At 38.4% G+C, this 21,396-nt stretch overlaps 2 protein-coding genes across 5 annotated transcripts; both read left to right on the top strand.

Moving 5' to 3' along the window:
- Nucleotides 1-39: 39 nt before the first annotated feature.
- LOC148727978 (RNA polymerase II-associated protein 1-like) lies at nucleotides 40-16,106 on the top strand. Of its 4 annotated transcripts, none has more exons than XM_088725203.1 (18): nucleotides 40-242; nucleotides 5,915-6,072; nucleotides 7,242-7,542; nucleotides 7,686-7,757; nucleotides 7,832-7,941; nucleotides 8,338-8,542; nucleotides 8,847-8,909; nucleotides 9,502-9,576; nucleotides 9,679-9,827; nucleotides 9,955-10,158; nucleotides 11,336-11,461; nucleotides 12,113-12,276; nucleotides 12,844-12,976; nucleotides 13,721-13,886; nucleotides 14,287-14,381; nucleotides 14,799-14,877; nucleotides 15,160-15,222; nucleotides 15,809-16,106. In XM_088725203.1, the coding sequence occupies exons 2-18, from the start codon at nucleotides 5,945-5,947 to the stop codon at nucleotides 16,004-16,006; spliced, it is 2,331 nt and encodes a 776-aa protein (XP_088581329.1). In that variant the 5' UTR covers nucleotides 40-242; nucleotides 5,915-5,944; the 3' UTR covers nucleotides 16,007-16,106. The 4 variants fall into 4 exon arrangements, with proteins under 4 accessions (XP_088581329.1, XP_088581328.1, XP_088581326.1 ...); XM_088725202.1 differs by lacking the exon at nucleotides 40-242 and adding an exon at nucleotides 4,954-5,112; XM_088725200.1 differs by lacking the exon at nucleotides 40-242 and having other exon boundaries at nucleotides 5,218-6,072.
- A 946-nt stretch (nucleotides 16,107-17,052) lies between these two features.
- LOC148727977 (uncharacterized) lies at nucleotides 17,053-20,842 on the top strand. The gene is made up of 2 exons (XM_088725207.1): nucleotides 17,053-17,278; nucleotides 17,802-20,842. Exon 2 carries the CDS (start codon nucleotides 17,830-17,832, stop codon nucleotides 19,375-19,377), a length of 1,548 nt encoding a protein of 515 aa, XP_088581333.1. The 5' UTR covers nucleotides 17,053-17,278; nucleotides 17,802-17,829; the 3' UTR covers nucleotides 19,378-20,842.
- The last annotated feature ends 554 nt before the right edge of the window (nucleotides 20,843-21,396 follow it).

Genomic DNA, 21,396 nt, shown 5'->3' with positions numbered 1-21,396 from the left:
CCTACAATTACAGGCTTGTTAGACCATTATAGGTTATAGCAGTAAAGGAGTTTGAGTTGAAAAAATCAAGGGATGGGAAATAGTGAAGGGGAAATTACAGATACTTTAGGTATTGCTAAAAGATGATGTACTTGACTGAAGGGTTGGACCGGTGAAAGTACTCCTGAGAAGCCATCATCAGAGTCAGGTGAAGAGCTCTCACAAGGGGAATTGTGCTAAGCCTGGTTTATGTAACCTGTTTAGTCAGTTTCTATGTGATGTTTTTGGCTATAGGACTCAACTGCCCTAAGTTGGTCCTGATTGGTTAGTTACATTAGGTGGTTCTGTATGGATCATTCATGGATTAAATGTGAAAGGTCATTTGTATGAATTATGTCATTAGTTGTCAAGCAGAGCTGAGTCCTGAATCTAATAACTCTATAGTGTCCCGATCGATTGGGTTTGTGAGAGTTATTGTCATTTGGATGCTTTCATGTCACTTGGGTACTTTTTAAATGAAACGAACCAATTGTTTTGAAATCTTGCCCTGTTTCCACAATTCTTTGTTCATTCCTAGAAAGAAGAAAGGATCGCAAACTCCTGTACTTTCCTAACAGTTATAATGATCACTGAATCATTAATTAAAAAATGAGACAACACGAAAGAAAAACTATGTGTGTTTACTACCCTGGCGTGTTTGTGTCAAAGATGCGGACACTTTGTGCCATGATACAAGACGTAATTTGCTCCTCCCCCGCGCTGATTATTTGATCCGTCATATTTCATGGCCAGGGTGCATATTTTCAATTCTCTTCGCTGTAAACTTGTCTTTTATTTATTTCTCGTGGAGCTACAAGGTAGGTACTCTAACTCACTCTACCTAAGCGTAATATTAGTAGTCCTGGCGCGGTTAGTTGAACCAATTCGAATGGATAATCAATCAAGCACAGTTGGATTCAATTCATTGATTGAATTGGATTTTCGTTCGCTCACAGTTCGATGAATGAAAAGCTGCAAACTGTTTACGAGCGTGAGAGTTTGTTACATACTAGATCAAAGCTTGAATTTTTCAAGTTTTACACGTTCAAAGGACTAGGATGAATTATTTCAAGCCAAATGACAACTTGTATCTTCGGTTGTACAACCAACACTACATAATGACATCTACAGGAATGTGTTCATCTTCAAAGAACAACTGAATGGAAGATGTTCGATGAGAATCATTTCTATTGAAATTTTTGTTTTGAGTGTTTAGGTTATTGATGAAGTAATCTGTGTTGATGTTGTAGTTCCTGGAATAATATTTCATATTATCCCCAACTCAGCCTCTTTTGGGTCTTGATTGACCCCATCTTGAGGTTAATATCTATAGAGGGTCCCCTATACTTTTTACGTGAAGAGTGACTGAGCGTGAATTGTGATTTTATGTTTTTTTATTCGTGAATGTGAGTAAAGATGATAATATCTTTTCATGTTCACGTGAACAAATTTTTCTATTTAAACGTGACCTATCAATAAAAAGCTAAGTTAACTGTGATTCGAGGAACATTTTTTTTTGTGCGATTAATGTCTAGCTATGTTATTGTTTTGAAAATGTATGCATTAATGTCGAATGGCTCTGGTAGGTTTTGATCAGGGTTTTGACTGTACGTGGACTTCATATAAATTGATAAAAGTTATAAAACAGACCACGAGTGGTTCTTGAACAAATAATATATGATGTCCTCTCTGGTCAAGACTACTCACTAGAAAGAGTAAAGTATTTAATCAACGCAATGGTCTTGAATTTTGCTTTAATAGGAAAGACTTTTGGATAGTATTTGTGATGCATGAGAAAGCGAAGTATTTTTACGTTACTGAGTTTTACAAGGGAGTATAGCACACCCTCTCTATAGATAGTCTGGGATGGTTGTAGCAAAACAGAAGAAACTTGAAAACAAAGACTAAGAAACGAAAGCCCCTTTATTTTCTTTGTATAAAAGGATCTTGTTATGTTTTCATGGCAAAAATATCCAAATCCAATTTTAATCTTTTAACTTGTGACAAAACATGCAATATAATTAAAAAACGTTTTTTTAATTATATTGCAATGGAAGACCCACAAACAAACACCCCTTATTTTCAAAATAACATGCCAACTTTGAAATCAGAGTTGAGTGGGAAAAAATGAGGGAAATAAAGGAAATACATTTGAGTCCCGATACAGTCCAAGGTTTAAATGACAATGATGTCAGGCTTGATTAAATCAGCAATTAAAATGTCTTTATCTATATTACCTAACTATGTTAAATTTCTTGTTTCGAAGTTTGTGAGGAAAGGCAAGTAGAGGGAAAATGAGGCATAGCAAAACAAGGAGTGTACTCTAATGTGCCAATACTGACATCTGCTTTCACTCAAAAAGAAATCAGACAACACATTTTGGAACTCCCAGAGATGAAAGGCCTTACAAATGTACACAATGTGAGAAGAGCTTCAAAAATCAAAGAGCATTAAACCAACACCACAGGGTTCATAGCTATGAGAAACCTTATCAATGTAGACAGTGTGAAAAGAGCTTCAAGTATCAACAGGGGTTACATCAACACACCAGGGTTCATAGTGGTGTAAAACCCTACAAATGTATGCAGTGTGAGAAAACATTTAATCATCCATCAAATTTCCAAAGACACCTCAGAGTTCACAGTGGTGAGAAACCTTACAAATGTACTCATTGTGACAAGACATTTAATCAATCAGGAACTTTGCAAAGAGACCTCAGAGTTCACAGTGATGAGAAACCATATAAATGTACTCACTGTGACAGAACATTTAATCGATCAGGAAATTTGAAAATACACCTCAGAGTTCACAGTGGTGAGAAACCTTACAAATGTACTCATTGTGACACAACATTTAATGATGCAGGAAATTTGCAAAAACACCTCAGAGTTCACAGTGGTGAGAAACCTTACAAATGTGCTCAGTGTGACAAAACATTTACTGAATCAGGAACTTTGCAAAGACACCTCAGAGTTCACAGTGGTGAGAAACCTTACAAATGTACTCATTGTGACAAAACATTTAATTGAGCAGGAAATTTGCAAAGACACCTCAGAGTTCACAGTGGTGAGAAACCTTACAAATGTACTCATTGTGATAAATCCTTTATTGCAAAGTCAAACCTGACAGTGCATAACAGATCATACCATGGAAATTGGCCTCGCAAGTGCAGCTATTGCAGCAAAGGGTTTGAGGATCGGAGGAGCTTAAAGAAACACAAGTGTAGACAACTATCTTTAGATAGAGAGAAATTCACTTGTTGGATGTGTGGTGAATTTTGTCACAACTGTTGTGGCATACTTCACCACATGTATGAACATGGTATGAAAAAAGAGTAAACTGATGTTTAGGTTATTATTTTGGGGCACACTGGTTAATTAAGGTTGTGGTCTCTTCTGGTAAGTCCAACACTTGGATAATGTGTTTGGAAGAATGTGGTGGTTTCCTTTTGCACAGAGACAGAGAGAATTTAGAACTGATATAAATGAATTTATATGGCCACACTGACACGCGACATTTCTATATGAGTGTTAAAAATTATTTCACAAAGGAGCAAATATAAGGTGGCTTAGGTACCAGTTTCCTTGCACAAGGAGCAGGCCACATGTGAGAGAAACACAGAAAGGAAGCGTGAGATTTAAAAGACAAAAATTCCAAACAAATATGGTGGCACTAGGCTTTTTTCAGTGTATGCAACTTCTCTCTTATTTTGTGAGGTGTTTGCCTACCAGAGTGAATTTGATGTGTTCAACAGCCACTTCTCTATAGGAGACAGAAACCAAGAGAAAGAAGACAATTTTCAGTGACATAAATGTTGCTCCGCATCTGAATGGAAAATCCAATTGATACAAAATCTCATTCATTTAAGCCTCAGTAGGTGGTCAGTAGGTAGCATGAAAAATATTATGACACAAACAATATGGTTGAAATGTTCAAATTGATGTGAGAAAACTTAAGTTAATCCTTATCACTTTTGGAATAAGGAACCCATGACTAATGGGGTTGATTTACTTAAATGACCATTTCCTTGTTACAGTAAGTTACAATTTTATAATCATTTTCTTGTTGCAGTTGCAATTTTAATTCTTGTTGCTTTTGGAACAATCAACCCAGGACTAATGGGTTTGATTTTCTAGAATAACTATTGTCTTGTTACAAATACAATAATTGTCAGGGGTAGTTACTTTGTTTTGTTATTGATTAATTTTTGTATGTTAGTGAAGAATACCCTCTGTAGGGATGCAATTGAAAATGTTTGGGATTTGGTTTGGATGCATGAAAACAAATAAATAATTTAGTTGAATAAAGTTATTACATGGTTTAACTATTTTGCAGTTTGTTAGCAATAGCAAAGTAGACAATCATATAATCATGATTTGTAAGTTAATTTATTAGAATAACAAAGGAGGTTCTGTAACTGTTGTTAAGTTAAATATTAAGTTTTAGTGAGACATTATTGTGACCTCGTGCATCGTGGGCTCATGCGCTGTCACTAATAGGAGAGTCGATGCGAGTTTTGTGCGATAGAGTTATCTGTGATAAAGTTATCTGCAATCATTTGCGACTTCTGGTTAATGATGCGTACAGAGGACAATCAGTAAGTGTATTTTTCTCTCACCTTGTTTTCGTTTATTTTTTCAACGATTATTGTTAGGGTTTATGCGCTCAACCTTTGTGTTGTTATGTAATAATTATTGTTTTAGTGTAGCTCCTTGTAATGTCGCTTAGACTAGGTTTTCTTGTTTGTGTTTTAGTTTGACATGTTTGATATCAGATTAAATGGTATTGGAATCAAAGTTATATGGGTCTGGTGTCAGATTTAATATGTCGATGTCCTCTATTCGATAAAGGCTTACAATTACAGGCTCATTCTTACCATTATGGGTTATAGCGGTAAAAGAGTTTGAGTTGAAAAAATCAAGGGATGGGAAATAGTGAAGGGGAAATTACAGATACTTCAGGTATTGCTAAAAGATGATGTACTTGACTGAAGGGTTGGACAGGCGAAAGTACTCCTGAGAAGCCATCATCAGAGTTGGGTGAAGAGCTGTCACAAGGGGAATTGTGCGAAGCCTGGTTTATGTAACCTGTTTGGTCAGTTTCTATGTGATGTTATTGGCTATAGGACTCGACTGCCTTAAGTTGGTCCTGATTGGTTAGTTACATTAGGTGGTTCTGTATGGTTCATTCATGGACTAAATGTGAAAAGTCATTTGTATGAATTATGTCATTAGTTGTCAAGGAGAGCTTAGTCCTGAATCTAATAAGTCTGTAGTGTCCTGATCGATTGGGTTTGTGAGAGTTATTTTCATTTGGATGCTTCCTCCACTATTTAAGAGATGAATTAGGTTTCATCTCTCAAATAGTGGAGTCAGGGCACAAGCCATTGAATCAATCTTGCCAAAGCTTATTGAGACTTCAGTAGTGTGAAGAGACCAGAAGTATTTTTACTTCCTATGGATGGGATGCAGTGTTACCCTTTTGCATTTGGTCAGGCCTCTCTGTTAATTCAGTAGACTGGACCAAAGCACTGTGATGGTTAATTGTATTGCTAAAAAATAGACCTGAGTTCGCCCTGAACTCTGAGCTTTTGACTGGAAGGTCAGTGGATGAACCATTAGGCATTCCATTACACTGGCAAAATTCATGGAAGCACCTAAATAAGCAACCTTGAGTTTTCAGCAATTTTCTCAAATCAACGTGCACCTGGAGAGGCATCTGTGGCTCAAATTGATTATAATGTTTCATGTGTCTAGCTATTAATTGAATTATGTTCTTAAAAAAAAAAAAGAAAACCCAGCTAGCAAACAAAATTAAGTAACAAAAAGCAAGTAATAAGTGTAATTTCTATATGTATTGTCTGTTGAATGTTCTAACCCTTTTTTTTCCTTGGCAGATTTCAAAGTACAATTTATCTGATCGACTGATGCGCTACACTGCCCTGAGCCCCAGGAATATGCAAATGAAACTGCAAGAGGCGTATTTTTTATACACTGAAAGTTTAAGAACATGGAGAGTCTGTATATTGTATGGCTTGGGCTGTGACGCTGTTAGGTGAGCTACAAACCTTCAATTTTCTCCAGAGATATTAGGATTGTTAAGCAAAGCAGGACAGGTGAAACAACAACAACTAAAAACGGTCTTGATTCATGATAAAATGAAAATAATTATGTTCGTCGCACAGGATGGCAATAGCGAAGAATAACCAATGCAGACATTCATAAACCGTCAAACTCAAGAGTTACCAGCACCTAATTTCTTCCTAAAGTAATAATTAAGACGAATAAAGGCTGATAGTTTCTAAAGAAACTGTTTGGGGCTGCGTCGGTGGGGTAACGAAATAATTTGAATATATCAACAAAGTTGAAATGCGTATGATGCACGATCCTCGCAGTAGATAGCGCTATTTCTGCAATAGCGAAAATCAGACCTGAAAAAAATCAGGCCTGTACGGGACTCGAACCACTGACCTCTGCGATACTAGTGCAGCGCTCTGATTTTCGCTATTGCAGAAATAGCGCTATCTACTGCGAGGATCGTGCATCATACGTATCTAATACCGCAGTTCAAAATATATGAACTTCATATATTCATTGTATCTCAAAGTTGAAATGGTAAATTGGCCACCGTCACGATTATAAAAGCTGACGTTTCGAGCGTTAGCCCTTCGTCGTTAGCCCTTCGCTCGAAACGTCAGCATTTTTAATCGTAACGGTGGCCATTTTACCACTTCAGCTTTGTTGTTATATTCATAATAATTAAGACCACGAGAATAGAGGAAATGGTCACTAATCTAAGGAGCTTTGATTGTTGAACAAATTCTCTTTCTAGTACCAAAGAAAATGTTAAGAGAAGAGTGTAGAGAAGGTGGATACTGGTATTATAGATGTTAGGGTGTTAGAGTAAAGCACTCCGTTCTGTTTGCTTGGCCTTTTGCCATGTGAGATTTTCGCATTGAACCTTTGACGTCAGTTCCTTTGAGTCCCGCGATCAACTTCCGGAACATGGTCAAAAAATGGCAGACGTGAAATCGCGAATTTAACGGCCCAAAAAAAGATACTTCTGGTGCTCGGACTGGATTGAAATTTGCCAGAATAGGTGAAGGACACACGCTGAACCCGAAATTGAAAAAAATGATGTACGAAAATTCGATCTCAGGGGCACTTTAATATACCAAGGGGATGACGAGTTAGTGTGCTTCTTTCTTCTCTTTTCTTTTGTAGAGAGATGTATTCAACTTTTATTGAACACCTGCACTCAATTCAATCTCTCTCCATTTGGATGACAACACCAGAGGAGAAATCAGAACTCAACTGTGCAGCTGCCATATTTGGTATTATAGAAGCAGCCATCCATGCTGCTGCTGACCAGCAAGAACCTGCAGAACGTCGTGGGATGGATTCTGTACCACCTCTGCCAATTAACTGGGGTCATATTACAGGATTTCTACCTCTGATTGGTGGATGTGTAGCTAAGTGGGTTAAAGAGATTCTGGGTTGTGATCACAGTCTTCAAGATCTTCAGGTACGACGTTTTATAGTTTTCTAGGTATTACATTTTTTACGACAAGAGATAAGGCTAAACTTTGTCAGTTAGGTATTTCATATCTAGTCAGATAATGTTAAATCTTTCACTTATTGAGTTTTACGTAATTCTCTGTTTTTCAGTATGAAAACCTCTGTCTCCTCTCTGGAGCTTTTGCTGGTTTGGCTGCTTTTTACTCTGAACTTCACGACCAGGTTACATTATTTTTGTGTCTTCCAAACTGTGTCTCATGCTGCTTGTGTGAACTAATAAATGTGCCCTATCACAGGTATCCCACTCTCCCGTGGAGACTCTACAGCAGTTAGAACAGTTAGCCAGCACTGTGCTCCATCCATTGATAGAGCATCATGTCGTGGATTGGTGTTTTACACAAATCAGGTAACTACAGTTTTGTGAATTACGGTGAGATACACCTTTGAAAACTTTGTATTAGATTTGTCATAAGGAGTCATTAGTCAGAGCACTTTTTCATCAGGTGTCGTAAAACCAAAACCACTATACCGGTATTCGAGACCTTCAAAAGCCATTGAGAACTTAAAGTAAAAACAACCAAACTGCCTAAAGCGCGCGAAAAGGCGGGCGACCAAGGCGCGATTGGTTTTTCTTTGGCTTCTGATTGGTTGAGAAAGTGGCGCGAGTTCCCTGGACCAATCACAGAGTAAAGTAAAGAAAAACCAATTGAAAGCAATCCTGGATAACTTTCGCCCAATGAAAAAAATGTTGTATAAGGCTGTTATTAGTGATTTTTAGTCTCTTAGTTTCCTTAATTTTAAGTTCCAGATCAGCTTATAACAAGACCAGACGATCAAAGCTTTGTAGAAAAGCTATTCCCAGTCTTCCAGACCTTGGTTCAATAGAACTGGTGAATCCTGGTACAGAACTGGCGGAGTCACACAGACCTGAACTGATTGCTTTCACTTCATGTACAATTGAACTCATGTATCACGTCACAAAGTTGCACAGAGGAATCACCCACAAGGTACGTCGTGCATTCTCACGTTATGCTTTTGTTTACAAAACAATAACTATTTGGTCATCATGTTTCATAGACTAGTTCAACAACCTTTCTCTCCACAGCCCATTTTCGGATTACATTTGGCCTCTTTTTTGAAGTGAATCCTGTTGTTCATCTTTTCACTTGATTATAAGGTTTCATTCACGTGCAAATCAAACTCATTTTCATACGAATGGTTCAGCACCAGGCCTGGTTTTGAAAAAGAGACCCAAGGCTTATTCTGTCACATGTCTTTCTTATGTATTTAATTTTTTTGTTTCACTATTAGTTCTCTGCTGTTCTTTCGAACAAAGCGGTCTTGGAGTATTTGAAACTTGTCGTTGAATCCCAGGTTTGTATACAGTTTTTTTTTTATTTTATACGACAGAAGAAAGCTTCAAACCGTTGGTGCTCAAAATGGAGTGGAGTGCACGTTCTTGATTCATTCCAGTGTATTGACTGTTTTTTAAGTAGATTGCCTTGGCTCCAATGATTGTATTTGTCACCAATAAGTATACACGTCATAACACACGTAATGGTCTTAGTATAGTTTCCATGACTTGTCTGATTTGAACTTATCATATGATCCATACGCTTCTGCGCACGCTTTTATGGAAAAGCATGAGGCAAAAGTCTCCGTGCGCGATGGCGTGAGTAGGGCTGGAAAAAGCGGCACGGTCCTGCTAGCTGCGAGCTAGGAGAAGAAAGGAAGAGTAAGGAAGAATGATGGTCTCAAGATAAAATGGTTATTGTCTGAGGTAGTGCGGAGCGGACGGGAAAATATTCGGCTCTCGGTCATGACACACGGACTTTGCCGCGACCAATACCTACGTAATGACCTCTAGCCAGATATTTTCGCGTCCGGCTCTTCCATTCAGTCATTAAGTTCATATTTAAGCATGGAAACATTTTTATCTTCGCTTTCACTCTGTACTTCTCGACAGGATGTTTCTTTGTCCTTCTTTGTTCGTCAAGAGCATCATTTGCAGTATTTCCTGCTGAAACTTGCCAGTAACTTGGTAAGAAAAAAAAAATCATTATTGAAGGTTTTTTCCCTTTCTTTTCTGTGTGTAAGTGCATGTACCTTTCTAAACACTGCTTGCTCTTTTTCTGCTTTGTAGATTGAACCGCTAGAATCAGATGAGCGTTCCAGTAATGATTTCCTATGGCATGAGGCTGCGCTATCGCTTTTTTCCAAGATCTTCCCAGGAGATGAGTTTTACGCAGTAGATCTACTTTCGACGATATTGTTCAATTCGAAGTTTTTCGGGTGAGTTGGCCGTTTTTTGTGCTGTTAAGGATGATCCATGCTTACAAAAGTAACAAAAATTTTTATAACGTAATCCTAGTATCCATTAAGTTGGAAGATTTCATTGACTTTGCCATTTTCATTCCAGCAAATTGAAAAGACCACCATTTATGGGTGTTGCCAAAGACCTCTCAGAAATGACCCTGGCCACCCCTCCAGTTCCAAGTACATGTGATACTTCAGCTACAAGTAGAGGAGAACTTATAGCCGAGGCTCATAAAAACTTACCTAATATAAGGTCGACCTTCGTGAGCGCCTTTGACGGCATGAATTATCCCTTGAACACTTCTAGGTATGAAATCAGACTTCTGTCTTAAGCGCTTTCCTTCTCAAGATCGGAACAGTAACTTTTGTGACTATCATACATTTTTTTTCAAGCTAGATTAAAGAATTTGGTGTTGTATCAAGAGAACTCCGTCTAGCTGATAGGCCCAGCTATTCTCATAGCTTGTTTGTTTTATGATATAGTTAAAGTGCAACTAAACCCCAAATTTTTTTTCGCTTAACGAAATAAGCGTATTTTTTGGAGTACTTCTCTGCAAAAAATTTTTTATTTGCTCAAATCTTCAATTTTCTGTGCCCAGTCAAAATACGGAAAATCGGCTGCCATTTTGCCCCACGACCGAGCTTAAAGAGGAATGGCTCTAGCGGGTAGTGTGACGTCAAATCGAGAACACGAAAGTCTGCATTTCACACATTTTCACTTGTTTGGGAAGGTTGTAGTCGATATTGTCCGAAAATATGCCGACTAAGTGTGTTGTAGAAGGATGTAGCAACGTGCGAAATTTGCAAGAGAGTATCGCGCTTCATACATTCCTCATACAACACACCCAGTCTGCATATTTCGGACAATATCGACGACAACCTTCCCAAACAAGTGAAAATGTGTGAAATGCAGACTTTCGTGTTCTCGATTTCACGTCACATTAACTGGGCATAGAAAATTAAAGATTTGAGCAAATTAAAAAATTTTTGCCCAGAAATACTCCAAAAAATAAGCTCATTGCGTTGAGCGAAAAAAAAGTTTTGGGTTTAGGTGCACTTTAAATTGCAGGGAGAAATTGCATTTTAATTACTTCTAGGCGTTTAAAGTTACGCGAGGATATTTTCTCAATTTTTTCTTTTTGTTGCGTCTAACAACCACATTCATCTTAAAGAGGAATATGAAATAAGAATCTGGTAAGATAGAATAACACAAAGTAGGTAATGAACAGCTCTGAAGGACTAAGAATGGCCAAGAATAAAGAAGATGCAAACAGGCTTGGGAATTGCAGCCAAATAATTTAAGCGGCGTAGGCCAACCGTTTTTTTTTTTTCCCCAGATGTGTGCCTTAAATACTAGGCATGTCCTAGATCATGTAAGCATAGATTTTGAGAAACATTGAAACATTCTCGTGCAGCTATTGCATTTAAAAGAGGAATCAGTTGATGTGTACTTTTATTCATTCTCATTTCTGGACCCCTCTCAGGTCAATGGCCCTTCGTCAGGTGCGTAATATTGAGTCATTTCTGGTGCCCCTCTGCGTAGGTGCTCTTCAACCCGCTGATTGGATGTTCCTTCCCATAGTGGATCTGTACAACCTGGCAACAAGTGTGTGAGTATTCATCAACGTTCGCAATTCTGTTTTATACTGAATTGTAACTTTCGGCTCTTTGGGGAAATGTGAAGATCCAAAAGTTTAAACAAGTGGCGATATCACGAGCTCATTATGTGACGATGTGAGCTGTTTGCGCTTCTCTCTGCCTTTTCACGATACAGATATTCTTGGCTAAGTGTTCGTGGTGTGCAATACGCTCCGAATTTTGCTGAGCTTTATATGCTTTCAAATTCTGTGTAGAACTGCGCGCCATCTTTTCAGCCGAATTAAGACGGAAATCAATTTTAACTCAAACACTCGCATTTTTCCGCCCGCACCAGGCATGCAATTCGTGGGGGAGAGGGAAGGGTGGATAATGTGTTGCTTGTGAGTTTGCATCGCCGCCATTTCTATAGATTTAGTTTTACGATACTCTGAATTGAAATAACGAGTATGGTTCTAACCAAACGAAGCCGAAATACCTTGGAATTTAATACACAGTTGATAGATTAATTTTGTAGTACTTGAACAATCAATACTTGTTGGGCAGATGTATAGGAACCGTTTTATTTTATGCAAACCGAAGACCAAAACCATGAAATGGTTCCATTTAAGACTCGGATGACATTCCTTCTGTGAATTGAATTGTTTGTCGATTTATTCTGTCAGTGAAATGAGGGGCGAGAGCATCGGTACCATCTCAGGCTCTGCAGTTTCCATAGTAACCAATACACTTCAACTGATTCTCTTGCTTGAGGAATGGCGGCCCTCCTGTTTACGTCACGTTACCATGGCATCAAGAATAGCCAGGCTCATGTGCATTTTCTTGACAGGTTAGATTTATAGGCAACACTTCTTGACTCTTACGATGTTTAAGTGTCACGCAAGTCACATCGCTCACGCCTACTCTAAACAAAGTAAGCTGATTTTTTTTGAACAGAGAAATGTTGGAAGTAAATTTGTTGAGTGCCGAATGGATTTGCCTCGAGCTGTAAGTTCATGTTTTAACGGTTGAGGACTTTTGTTGGACTGCATACGCAATGCGAAAATTGCAGCAGCCTTTATTCGATTGCTTTGTAGAGTTTTAGTGGTTGACAGCTGATATGAGGAAATAGAGGACTGGAAGAGTGTATGCATGGGCTAGTCAATAGGTTTCAAAGACGCTATTTTCGGCTAAAAATGAGAAGGCGCACAAACGATAATTATTTGCGGCAGCAAAACGAGGTGGCTTCAAATCAGCAGTTTCCTTGTGTGAGATGAATTGAAATTTTGGCAACCATACGCGAAATAGAAATTGTCAAGTTCGAAGAACTTTTGTAGACTTCCCTCATTTACTGTTTCAACTTTATTCAGTTTTGTCTCTCTAGGCAATTTACCATCATCCTTTTTTACTTTCATAGGAAACGATCTTTTTCTGAACAGTGGCGTTCACAACTATTTATCATCTCTTTTGAAGATTTACACAAGCCCCTCACGTCTCCTTCACCTTGATTTCAATTCTGCAATTCCTGGACTTACATCCTTCTACGACCTGTATGTAGTTGAGTTCTATCAGTATTTCTGCTTCTGTTTCTCATGACATAAAGTTTATTTCCCATTTTGAGGGGTGAGACCAACATTCTTTGACAAGAACTAGCCTCCATTCTGGAGGAATAACAATACTTTTACCACTCTGGAGACCGAGATAAGTCCCTGCAATGATTGGCCTAAGGGGTCCGCGAAAACTTTAAAAAAATCATTTTAAACACTGATAGTCAAAATAAGGCATTGTGGGATCGCAACAGTTTGATCCTGGTCAGCGGTCTAGCCATTTTGGAGGGCATGTAGTTTGTTTGTGGCCCGAGTAGCATCATTTGCGCCCGAGCGAAGTGAGGGTGCAAATCATGTTACGAGGGACACAAATAAATTATATGCCCGACCAAAGTCATGGAATTATCATTATTATCAATACTCAAGGCCAAATCGTACAAATTCATGTAATAAAATATATATTAGAGCGGTAAATGCCATTTACAGCCCGCAATTTGCTGTTTGGCCCGCGAAAAGGAGCGTTTTAGAGAGGGAAGTTTGTCATTTGGCTGCGTGTAGTGGTAATATTGGTTGTTTCGCTCTGACAAATCAGCTTTCCCAAATTCTAATCTCCATATTTCTCCACGAAAGATAAAATAGAAAGAAGAACGAAATTCCAGTGTTCTAACATAACTTTTTATTATTATCAACTCTCCAATTAAATTTTGACAAAAAGTGAACTCACGACTTTGACCTTGTCTCCTGTAGGTACGCATCCCTTTTGTCCCAGTACTCCGCGGTCTCCTTTGGAGATGCTCTGTTTGGTTCTTTTGTTATTTTACCGTTGGCTCAGAAGCACGACATCAAATTCAGAACAGCTGTTTGGGATGAACACATAGGGGTCTTGCAAGCTCTGTCGATACCCTTAGACCAGGTAAACTCAACAAAATGGTTGCTGTAAAATCTACAGAAGGTTTCATCTTTTTTCTTGCTTTATAATAGCCAACGTTTTCCTCCCCTAATGTCTTGCTCTCTTCTATATTCTCTACCACTAATGCATAGAACTTCCGCCTTTCTTTCTCAAGATCCCTACTCAAGGCGATAAAATTTACAAAATGCAACTATTTTATAGCTTGCCGCTTTTGCGAAGTATTTTGACTCTTACTTACACTTTTCACTCATTGCTGGACATTTCTCCACTTTTTTGTACAGAAATCCGGTTTTCTACCAAACCTTGGGAACAGGGTTAAAGTAACCATTTTGTATAAGATTGCCATATGACTTTAAATGTACAATTCGATGGCAAGTGCGATATTATTCTCTGTTTACTTTAGCTACCCATCCCTGTGGAGGAATACCTGTATCCTGTTGAACAAAACCAGTCATTACTGGCGCTCTATTTACGAGCTCTTGCCACGCAAACAGTCAGGTAAGTGCGACAAATACGGTTTGCTCTTGTCCATAAATACATGTTGATCGAGCAGTTTTAGAATTGAGCGTCGAAAGTTATTCGGAAATGCTTTGGTTTTTACTTTATTTCCCTCTGTGATCGGTCCACGAACAATTTCCCTTTATTACTCTAAGGGATTTAAGGAATATTGTCTTGAAATAGACGCCACCCTTTAATTAACTTGTGAACAGGCCTCTAATTTTTACTGTTGTCTCCCGCACAAGTATTAATTTCGTCGCCTACGGGAAAAAATTAAGCCATAAGCAATGCGAGCCAGCGAGAGGTCAGCAAAGCCCGCTAACGTTCTCCCCACCCCTCTGAAATATTTCCGATGGCAAAGAAACGCACGTTGCATTTTCCATGTCATCCTAATTTTTTTTTTTTTCTTTTTTTCAGGTCGCAGTGGTCCCCTTTCTTTTACCTTGTAGCTGTTCATCACGTTAATTGTTTTGTTTTCCAAAGAGTCGACCCTGAGGTCAGTATGAACTGTTTTATGATAGTGTTATACAGCCTTCCTGCTCGCTTGATTTCGTTTGCGAAAGGGAGACTACTTGCAATTGCGTGTATTTCGACTTACCCTGCGGGCTCGTCAAAATATGTTACGACTTGTTCAAATACTCAACGATACTCGACACTAAAACGTCTATTAACAATTGAGAAAGTAATATTAAGAATCACTTGTACAGGCCACGTATCCAGTAATGTTCCCCTTGTCATGCAAAGTTTTCTTTTTTCATAATCTTTTATTTTATCCTAGGATTCACATGAATTGAAAAAGAAGGTAAATTTTTTGAAGCAAGTTCTCGCAGTGAATAATGAGGTAACTGTTTTACTTGGTTTATTGCATGCTCATTTTTTTCTGTTGTTTCGTGGTTAGCAATTCCATCAGTCAGTCATTCAATCCGCCAGTGAGTAGGTTGGTCAGTCATCTCTATCGTGCTAGTGTTTGCCTATCAGTCTGATCATCTTTCTGTTAGTCTATCTAGATGTCTATCTGTCCCCTTACCTGAGTCTGAATATCTGTATGGCTATCTCCCCGTATGATCGTGAGCCTTTTTTTCTGCCTGACTGTATGTCTGTTCTTCTGTTTGAATGTTTGTCTGTCTTTTGCCTTGTCTGAGTATCTGCTTGCGTGTCTGTATGTTTAACTTTCTATCTGCCTGCATTTTCGTCTATCTCTCTATCTTTATGCCTGACTGTATATCTGTTCTCCTGTTTGACTATCTGTCTGTCTGTCTGTCTGTATGTCTGGCTGTCGGTTGTCCTGTTCGTCGTTTGTCTGTCTTCGTTTGTCTATTTCTCTGTCTGTGTGTCTGTTTCTCTGTCTGTTTATCATTCTGCGAATAAAGGATCTGTTTGTGACCTGTGACCTTTTGAAATTGGTGTTCCCTCTCCCTTCGTTCTAGGTTAATTTGTTTTTCTATGTTCGATTGCTTCAGAGTGTTCGACATGATTTTCTACACTATTACAAACCAGCTTCCTCCAGTTCCTTGGAGCTTTTTGAAAAGTTCGCTAATCTTCCAGCTGCCCGACAACTCCTACTGAGGAATCGCGACGACCTCGAAGAATGCCGCAAAATGTTCCAGAAAATGGCGCCTGCGTAAAGAATAGTGGAATCATTCTGCTATTTAAAGTTGTGGAAATGCATAGATCAATGATAATTATTTCTTTCAAAATAAAAATAGCAACGGACAGAGAACCAAATGTAGTACTGTTTATTTTCGTTTTCTTTGTTCACTTTAGTCCACTATTACCTTTTCCAGACAGGTAGGCATCTGCCTTTTCTTCACCGTCGGATCAAAATGTGGCCGAGATAAAAATATCAGAACTTACAGTCCATCAAATGTTTTTGCTCGCGCGCGATTGTTCTAAGTGCACCACATGACTGAAAAAAACCAGGAGCCCATCACATAGGCTCTTGATAAAACTAGGGAATATCGGATGATATACCCCAAGTGATACGCCCCAATATTCAAACCTTACGTCCGCTTCGATATAAGCCCCGCTTTTAAATTTGATTCAAGACAAGAGCGGTTTGCTGTTGTTACAGGAGAATGGACATGTTTGTTTGTTCATAATTCGAACCAGAGAACAATGATCAGAAAAAATCCCAAGCAACAAAACATCTTTCTCGCTCGCTGCAAAAACATCTGAAGGATACTGAACTCAGTAGCCTCCATTTGGTGCAACAATATGCTGGTAAATTCATACTAGTGGCTCATACTTTTTGTCTAGCGTCACCGTCTCGGAAAACTGTTCGCATCTCGGTAAAGACGATATCCGCGGACAAATATCCGAGCGTATTTCCCGCCAATTGGAAGCTATCGTCTTAGTATCTTCGCGCCTAACGAAAGAATCTGTTTAGTTACAGTACCGTACAGAGACCGCGTCTCAAATCGAATTCTGTTAGAAATGGTTTCATTTTCTTCTATAAGCTGTTTATCAACTCAAAGCCAAGAAAATCGATATTTTCGCAAGTGCACATGTCGGGTTGATGATGAAAATTCATTTCTGAAACGTGATTAGGTGAGCATGGGTCATTGTGACTTCATTTCTGCCGCGTCGCTTTGGGTACTTCCCCTTTAAAACAAATAACTGCACGGAAATCTCATCGCTTTTCAACAAGTGTTTGTTCATTGTTAGCAAGGATTAACGATCACCAAATTTTCCACCTTCTCCATATATAGCTTCAATGAAATCTGACTAAGAGAAGGCAACAATCGTTTTTTGTAGTGGCGAGAACACTTTGTGCCGTCATACAAGACGTAATTTGCTCCGTTCCCGAGCTAACCTGGTAAATCCGCCATATTCATGGGTGTAGTTCAATTTTGTTATCTTTTGACTTGTGGTTTATTTGATTCCTGTGGAACTATAAGGTATGTAATCTTATTCACCCTACTCTAGCTCCGTACTAGTTGTCCTGGCGTAGGCAATTCAACCAAATTGAATGGATAATTAAATAATCGAACACAATGCACTCAATTTACTTTATTTCGTTAAATCATGGTTCGGTTAAATTAAAAGCTGCAAATTGTTTTTGAACACAAGAGTTTGTTACATAAGTGGATCAAAGGTTGAATTTGCAAGTTTTGCATGTTTAGAAAACCAGAATAAACTATTTTAAGCCAAATTGGAACTTTTATCTTCGGTTTTGTTCACTATACTTTCCGTGAATGAGTGGAAAATATTGCGCAAACACATTTCTATCTTTTGTCAAAATAACATGCCAATTTTGAAAAGAGAGTTCAACGAGAGAAAATAAGGGAAATAAAAGAAATATATTTTGATCCCCAAAACTTAATCCCGTCCAAGGTTTGAATAAAAAACTGATGTCAACTAGTAACAATTGAAATGTCTTTATCTATGTTACCTGACTATGTTCAATTTCTTGTCTTGAAGTTTGTGAGAAAAGGCAAGTAGAGTGAAAATGAGACAGAGCAAAAGAAGGAATGTACTCAGATGTGCCAACACTGAAAACTGCTTTCACTCAAAAACAAATCAGACAACACATTTTGGCACTCCCAGAGATGAAAGGCCTTACAAATGTACACAATGTGACAAGAGCTTCAAAAATCAAAGAGGGTTAAAGCAACACAACAGGGTTCATAGTGATGAGAAACCTTATCAATGTACACAGTGTGAGAAGAGCTTCAAGCATCAACGTGTGTTACATCAACACAGTAGGGTTCATAGTGGTGAGAAAACCTACAAATGTATGCAATGTGAGAAAACATTTAATCATTCATCATGTTTGCGAAGACACCTCAGAGTTCACAGTGGTGAGAAACCTTACAAATGTACTCATTGTGACAAAACATTTAATCGAGCAGGAAATTTGAAAATACACCTCAGAGTTCACAGTGGTGAGAAACCTTACAAATGTACTCATTGTGACAAAACATTTAATCAAGCAGCACATTTGAAAATACACCTCAGAGTTCACAGTGGTGAGAAACCTTACAAATGTACTCATTGTGACAAAACATTTAATCGAGCAGGAAATTTGCAAAGACACCTCAGAGTTCACAGTGGTGAGAAACCTTACAAATGTACTCATTGTGACAAAACATTTAATCGAGCAGGAAATTTGAAAATACACCTCAGAGTTCACAGTGGTGAGAAACCTTACAAATGTACTCATTGTGACAAAACATTTAATCAAGCAGGACATTTGAAAATACACCTCAGAGTTCACAGTGGTGAGAAACCTTACAAATGTACTCATTGTGACAAAACATTTAATCGAGCAGGAAATTTGCAAAGACACCTCAGAGTTCACAGGGGTGAGAAACCTTACAGATGTACTCATTGTCACAAAACATTTAATCAATCAACAAATTTGAAAAGACACCTCAGAGTTCACAGTGGTGAGAAACCTTACAAATGTACTCATTGTGACAAAACATTTAATCAAGCAGGAACTTTGAAACTACACCTCAGAGTTCACAGTGGTGAGAAACCTTACAAATGTACTCATTGTGACAAAACATTTAATCGAGCAGGAAATTTGCAAAAACACCTCAGAGTTCACAGTGGTGAGAAACCTTACAAATGTACTCAGTGCGACAAAACATTTAATGATGCAGGAAATTTGCAAAAACACCTCAGAGTTCACAGTGGCGAGAAACCTTACAAATGTACTCATTGTGACAAAACATTTAAACAAGCAGGACATTTGCAAACACACCTCAGAGTTCACAGTGGTGAGAAACCTTACAAATGTACTCATTGTGATAAATGCTATACTGGAAAGTGGAGCCTGACAGTGCATAACAGATCATACCATGGGAATTGGCCTCACAAGTGCAGCTATTGCAGCAAAGGGTTTGAGGATCGGAGGAGCTTAAAGACACACAAGTGTAGACAACTATCTTTAGATAGAGAGAAATTCACTTGTTGGATGTGTGGTGAATTTTGTCACAATTGTTGTGGCATACTTCACCACATGTATGAACACGGTATGAAAAAAGAGTAAACTGATGTTTAGTTAATTATTTTGGGGCACACGGGTTAATTAAGCTTGTGGTCTCTTCTGGTAAGTCCAACACTTGGATAATGTGTTTCGAAGAATGTGGTGGTTTACCTTTGCACAGAGACAGAGAACTTAGAATTGATAGAAATGATTTTATATGGCCACACTGACACACAACATTTCTATTTGAGTGTTAAAAATTATTTCACAAAAGAGCAAATTTAAGGTGGCTTAAGTACCAGTTTCCTTGCACAAGGAGCAGGCCACATGTGAGAGAAACACAGAAAGGAGGCATGAGATTTAAAAGACAAAAATTTCAAACAAATATGGTGGCACAAGGCTTTTTCAGTCTATGCAACTTCTCTCTTATTTTGTAAGGTGTTTGGCTACCAGAGTGAATTTGATGTATTCAACAGCCACTTCTCTATAGGAGACAGAAACCAAGAGAAAGAAGACAATTCTCAGTGACACAAAGGTTGCTCCGCATCTGAATGAAAAATCCAATTGATACAAAATCTCATTCATTCAAGCGTCAGTAGATAGCATGAAAAATATCACACACTGGGCTTGACATTAACTTTTCAACTTACTGGCCTAGTGACTAGGCTAGTGACATCTTAGATGTTTTTAGATGTTATGACAATTTAAGCCAAACTGGCTAGTAGAAATTGAGAACCACTTGCTTGAATTGAACCACTGAATTTCTAGGAGTCTGTGGTTAGTGGGCTACCGTTAGTGTTGAGCCGTGACACAAATAATATGCTTGAAATGTTCAAATTGATATGAGAAAAATTAAGTCAAGTTTAATCTTTAATCCTTATTGCTTTAAGAATAACCAACCCAGGACTAATGCATTTGATTTACTTAAATGACCATTGTTACAGTTACAATTTTATAATCATTGTCTTGTTGCAGTTACAATTTTAATTGTTGTTGCTTTTGGAATAACCAACCCGGGACTAATGGGTTTGATTTTCTTGAATAACCATTGTCTTGTTACAGATACAATAATTGTCAGGGGTAGTTATTTTGTTTTGTTATTGATGAATTTGTGTATGTGAGTGAGGAATTACCCTCTGTAGGGAGGCATTTGAAAATGTTTTGGGTTTAGTTTGGTTACATGAAAACAATAAATAATTTACTTGAAAAAAGTTATTACATGGTTTGACCATTTTGCAGTTTGTTAGCAATAGAAAAGTACACAATCATGACTGTAAAAGGATATGCAGCTTTTTGATAATTTTATTTAGTTATCTCAGATCAAGGAAAATAAACTTTGTGTCTCGAACATGTGCTTTGTCTCTTCACTGCGCATGCGCTGGACCATTGCGTAAGCTTAGCTAATGTAACATCTCCATCCTAAGAAAGGCTAAAAACGGAAATCTAAGTTTCTAACAGAAAGTAACAGCCAAACAAAAAAAAGGGAAAGAAAACAGAAACAACAAAAATAACAATAAAAACAGAGTTTATATGTGTTTCTCTGAGTGTTTCTTCATCAGTGTTCAGACAGCAAAAAAAAGCTTATAAGTCTAGTCTAGATGGCTCCTTTACAATGTGGCCACTCCTTGTTGTCATAGGCAACTTGTCACTGCCTTGGTTGGAAGATAACGGTGACTTGGCAGGTGCCTGAGGTAATTCTGACGATGACGTCTGAAGAGGTAAGGGCTTTGTCTCATGGCTGTACTCTCCTGGTTGCTAATAACCTGTTCTCCACAGGTTGTTGGTGTTTTCTGGAAAGGTAAAAGCTTCAGCTGGACTCTGTTGCGTCTTAGCTCAGACCCACCCGTTGTCTTGACTATGTAAGACCTTGGTTTACTGGTCTCTTCCTTTACCTCTGCGGGAATCCATTCCTTGGTCTGTGGTTGGAACACGACTACTTGCTCGCCTTGATTTAGTCGTCGAAGCATATGTGTCCCTTGGCGGCCGTAATGGTTCTCTGGGTGTCCTGTCGATTTTGTAGTTGCTCTCTGCGGCTATCAAAAGCTTGTGAACGTTGGAGATGGCCACTGCATGGCAGTTGTG

The sequence above is a fragment of the Stylophora pistillata genome, chromosome 6 (genome assembly GCF_964205215.1).
Source record: "Stylophora pistillata chromosome 6, jaStyPist1.2, whole genome shotgun sequence".
Lineage (NCBI taxonomy): Eukaryota > Metazoa > Cnidaria > Anthozoa > Scleractinia > Pocilloporidae > Stylophora > Stylophora pistillata.
Note: the sequence above shows the minus strand (reverse complement) of the source record. Positions and strands in the feature narration are given on the sequence as shown.

What these genes read in the sequence shown, in the direction of transcription:
- LOC148727978 (XM_088725200.1), top strand. Translation starts at nt 5,870, where the DNA reads ATGTATTGTCTGTTGAATGTTCTAACCCTTTTTTTTCCTTGGCAGATT. An exon ending in ACAGTCTTCAAGATCTTCAG is followed by an intron (nt 7,543 to 7,685) that starts GTACGACGTTTT and finishes TCTGTTTTTCAG; the next exon opens with TATGAAAACCTCTGTCTCCT. An exon ending in TGAAACTTGCCAGTAACTTG is followed by an intron (nt 9,577 to 9,678) that starts GTAAGAAAAAAA and finishes TCTGCTTTGTAG; the next exon opens with ATTGAACCGCTAGAATCAGA.
- LOC148727977 (XM_088725207.1), top strand. Translation starts at nt 17,830, where the DNA reads ATGAGACAGAGCAAAAGAAGGAATGTACTCAGATGTGCCAACACTGAA.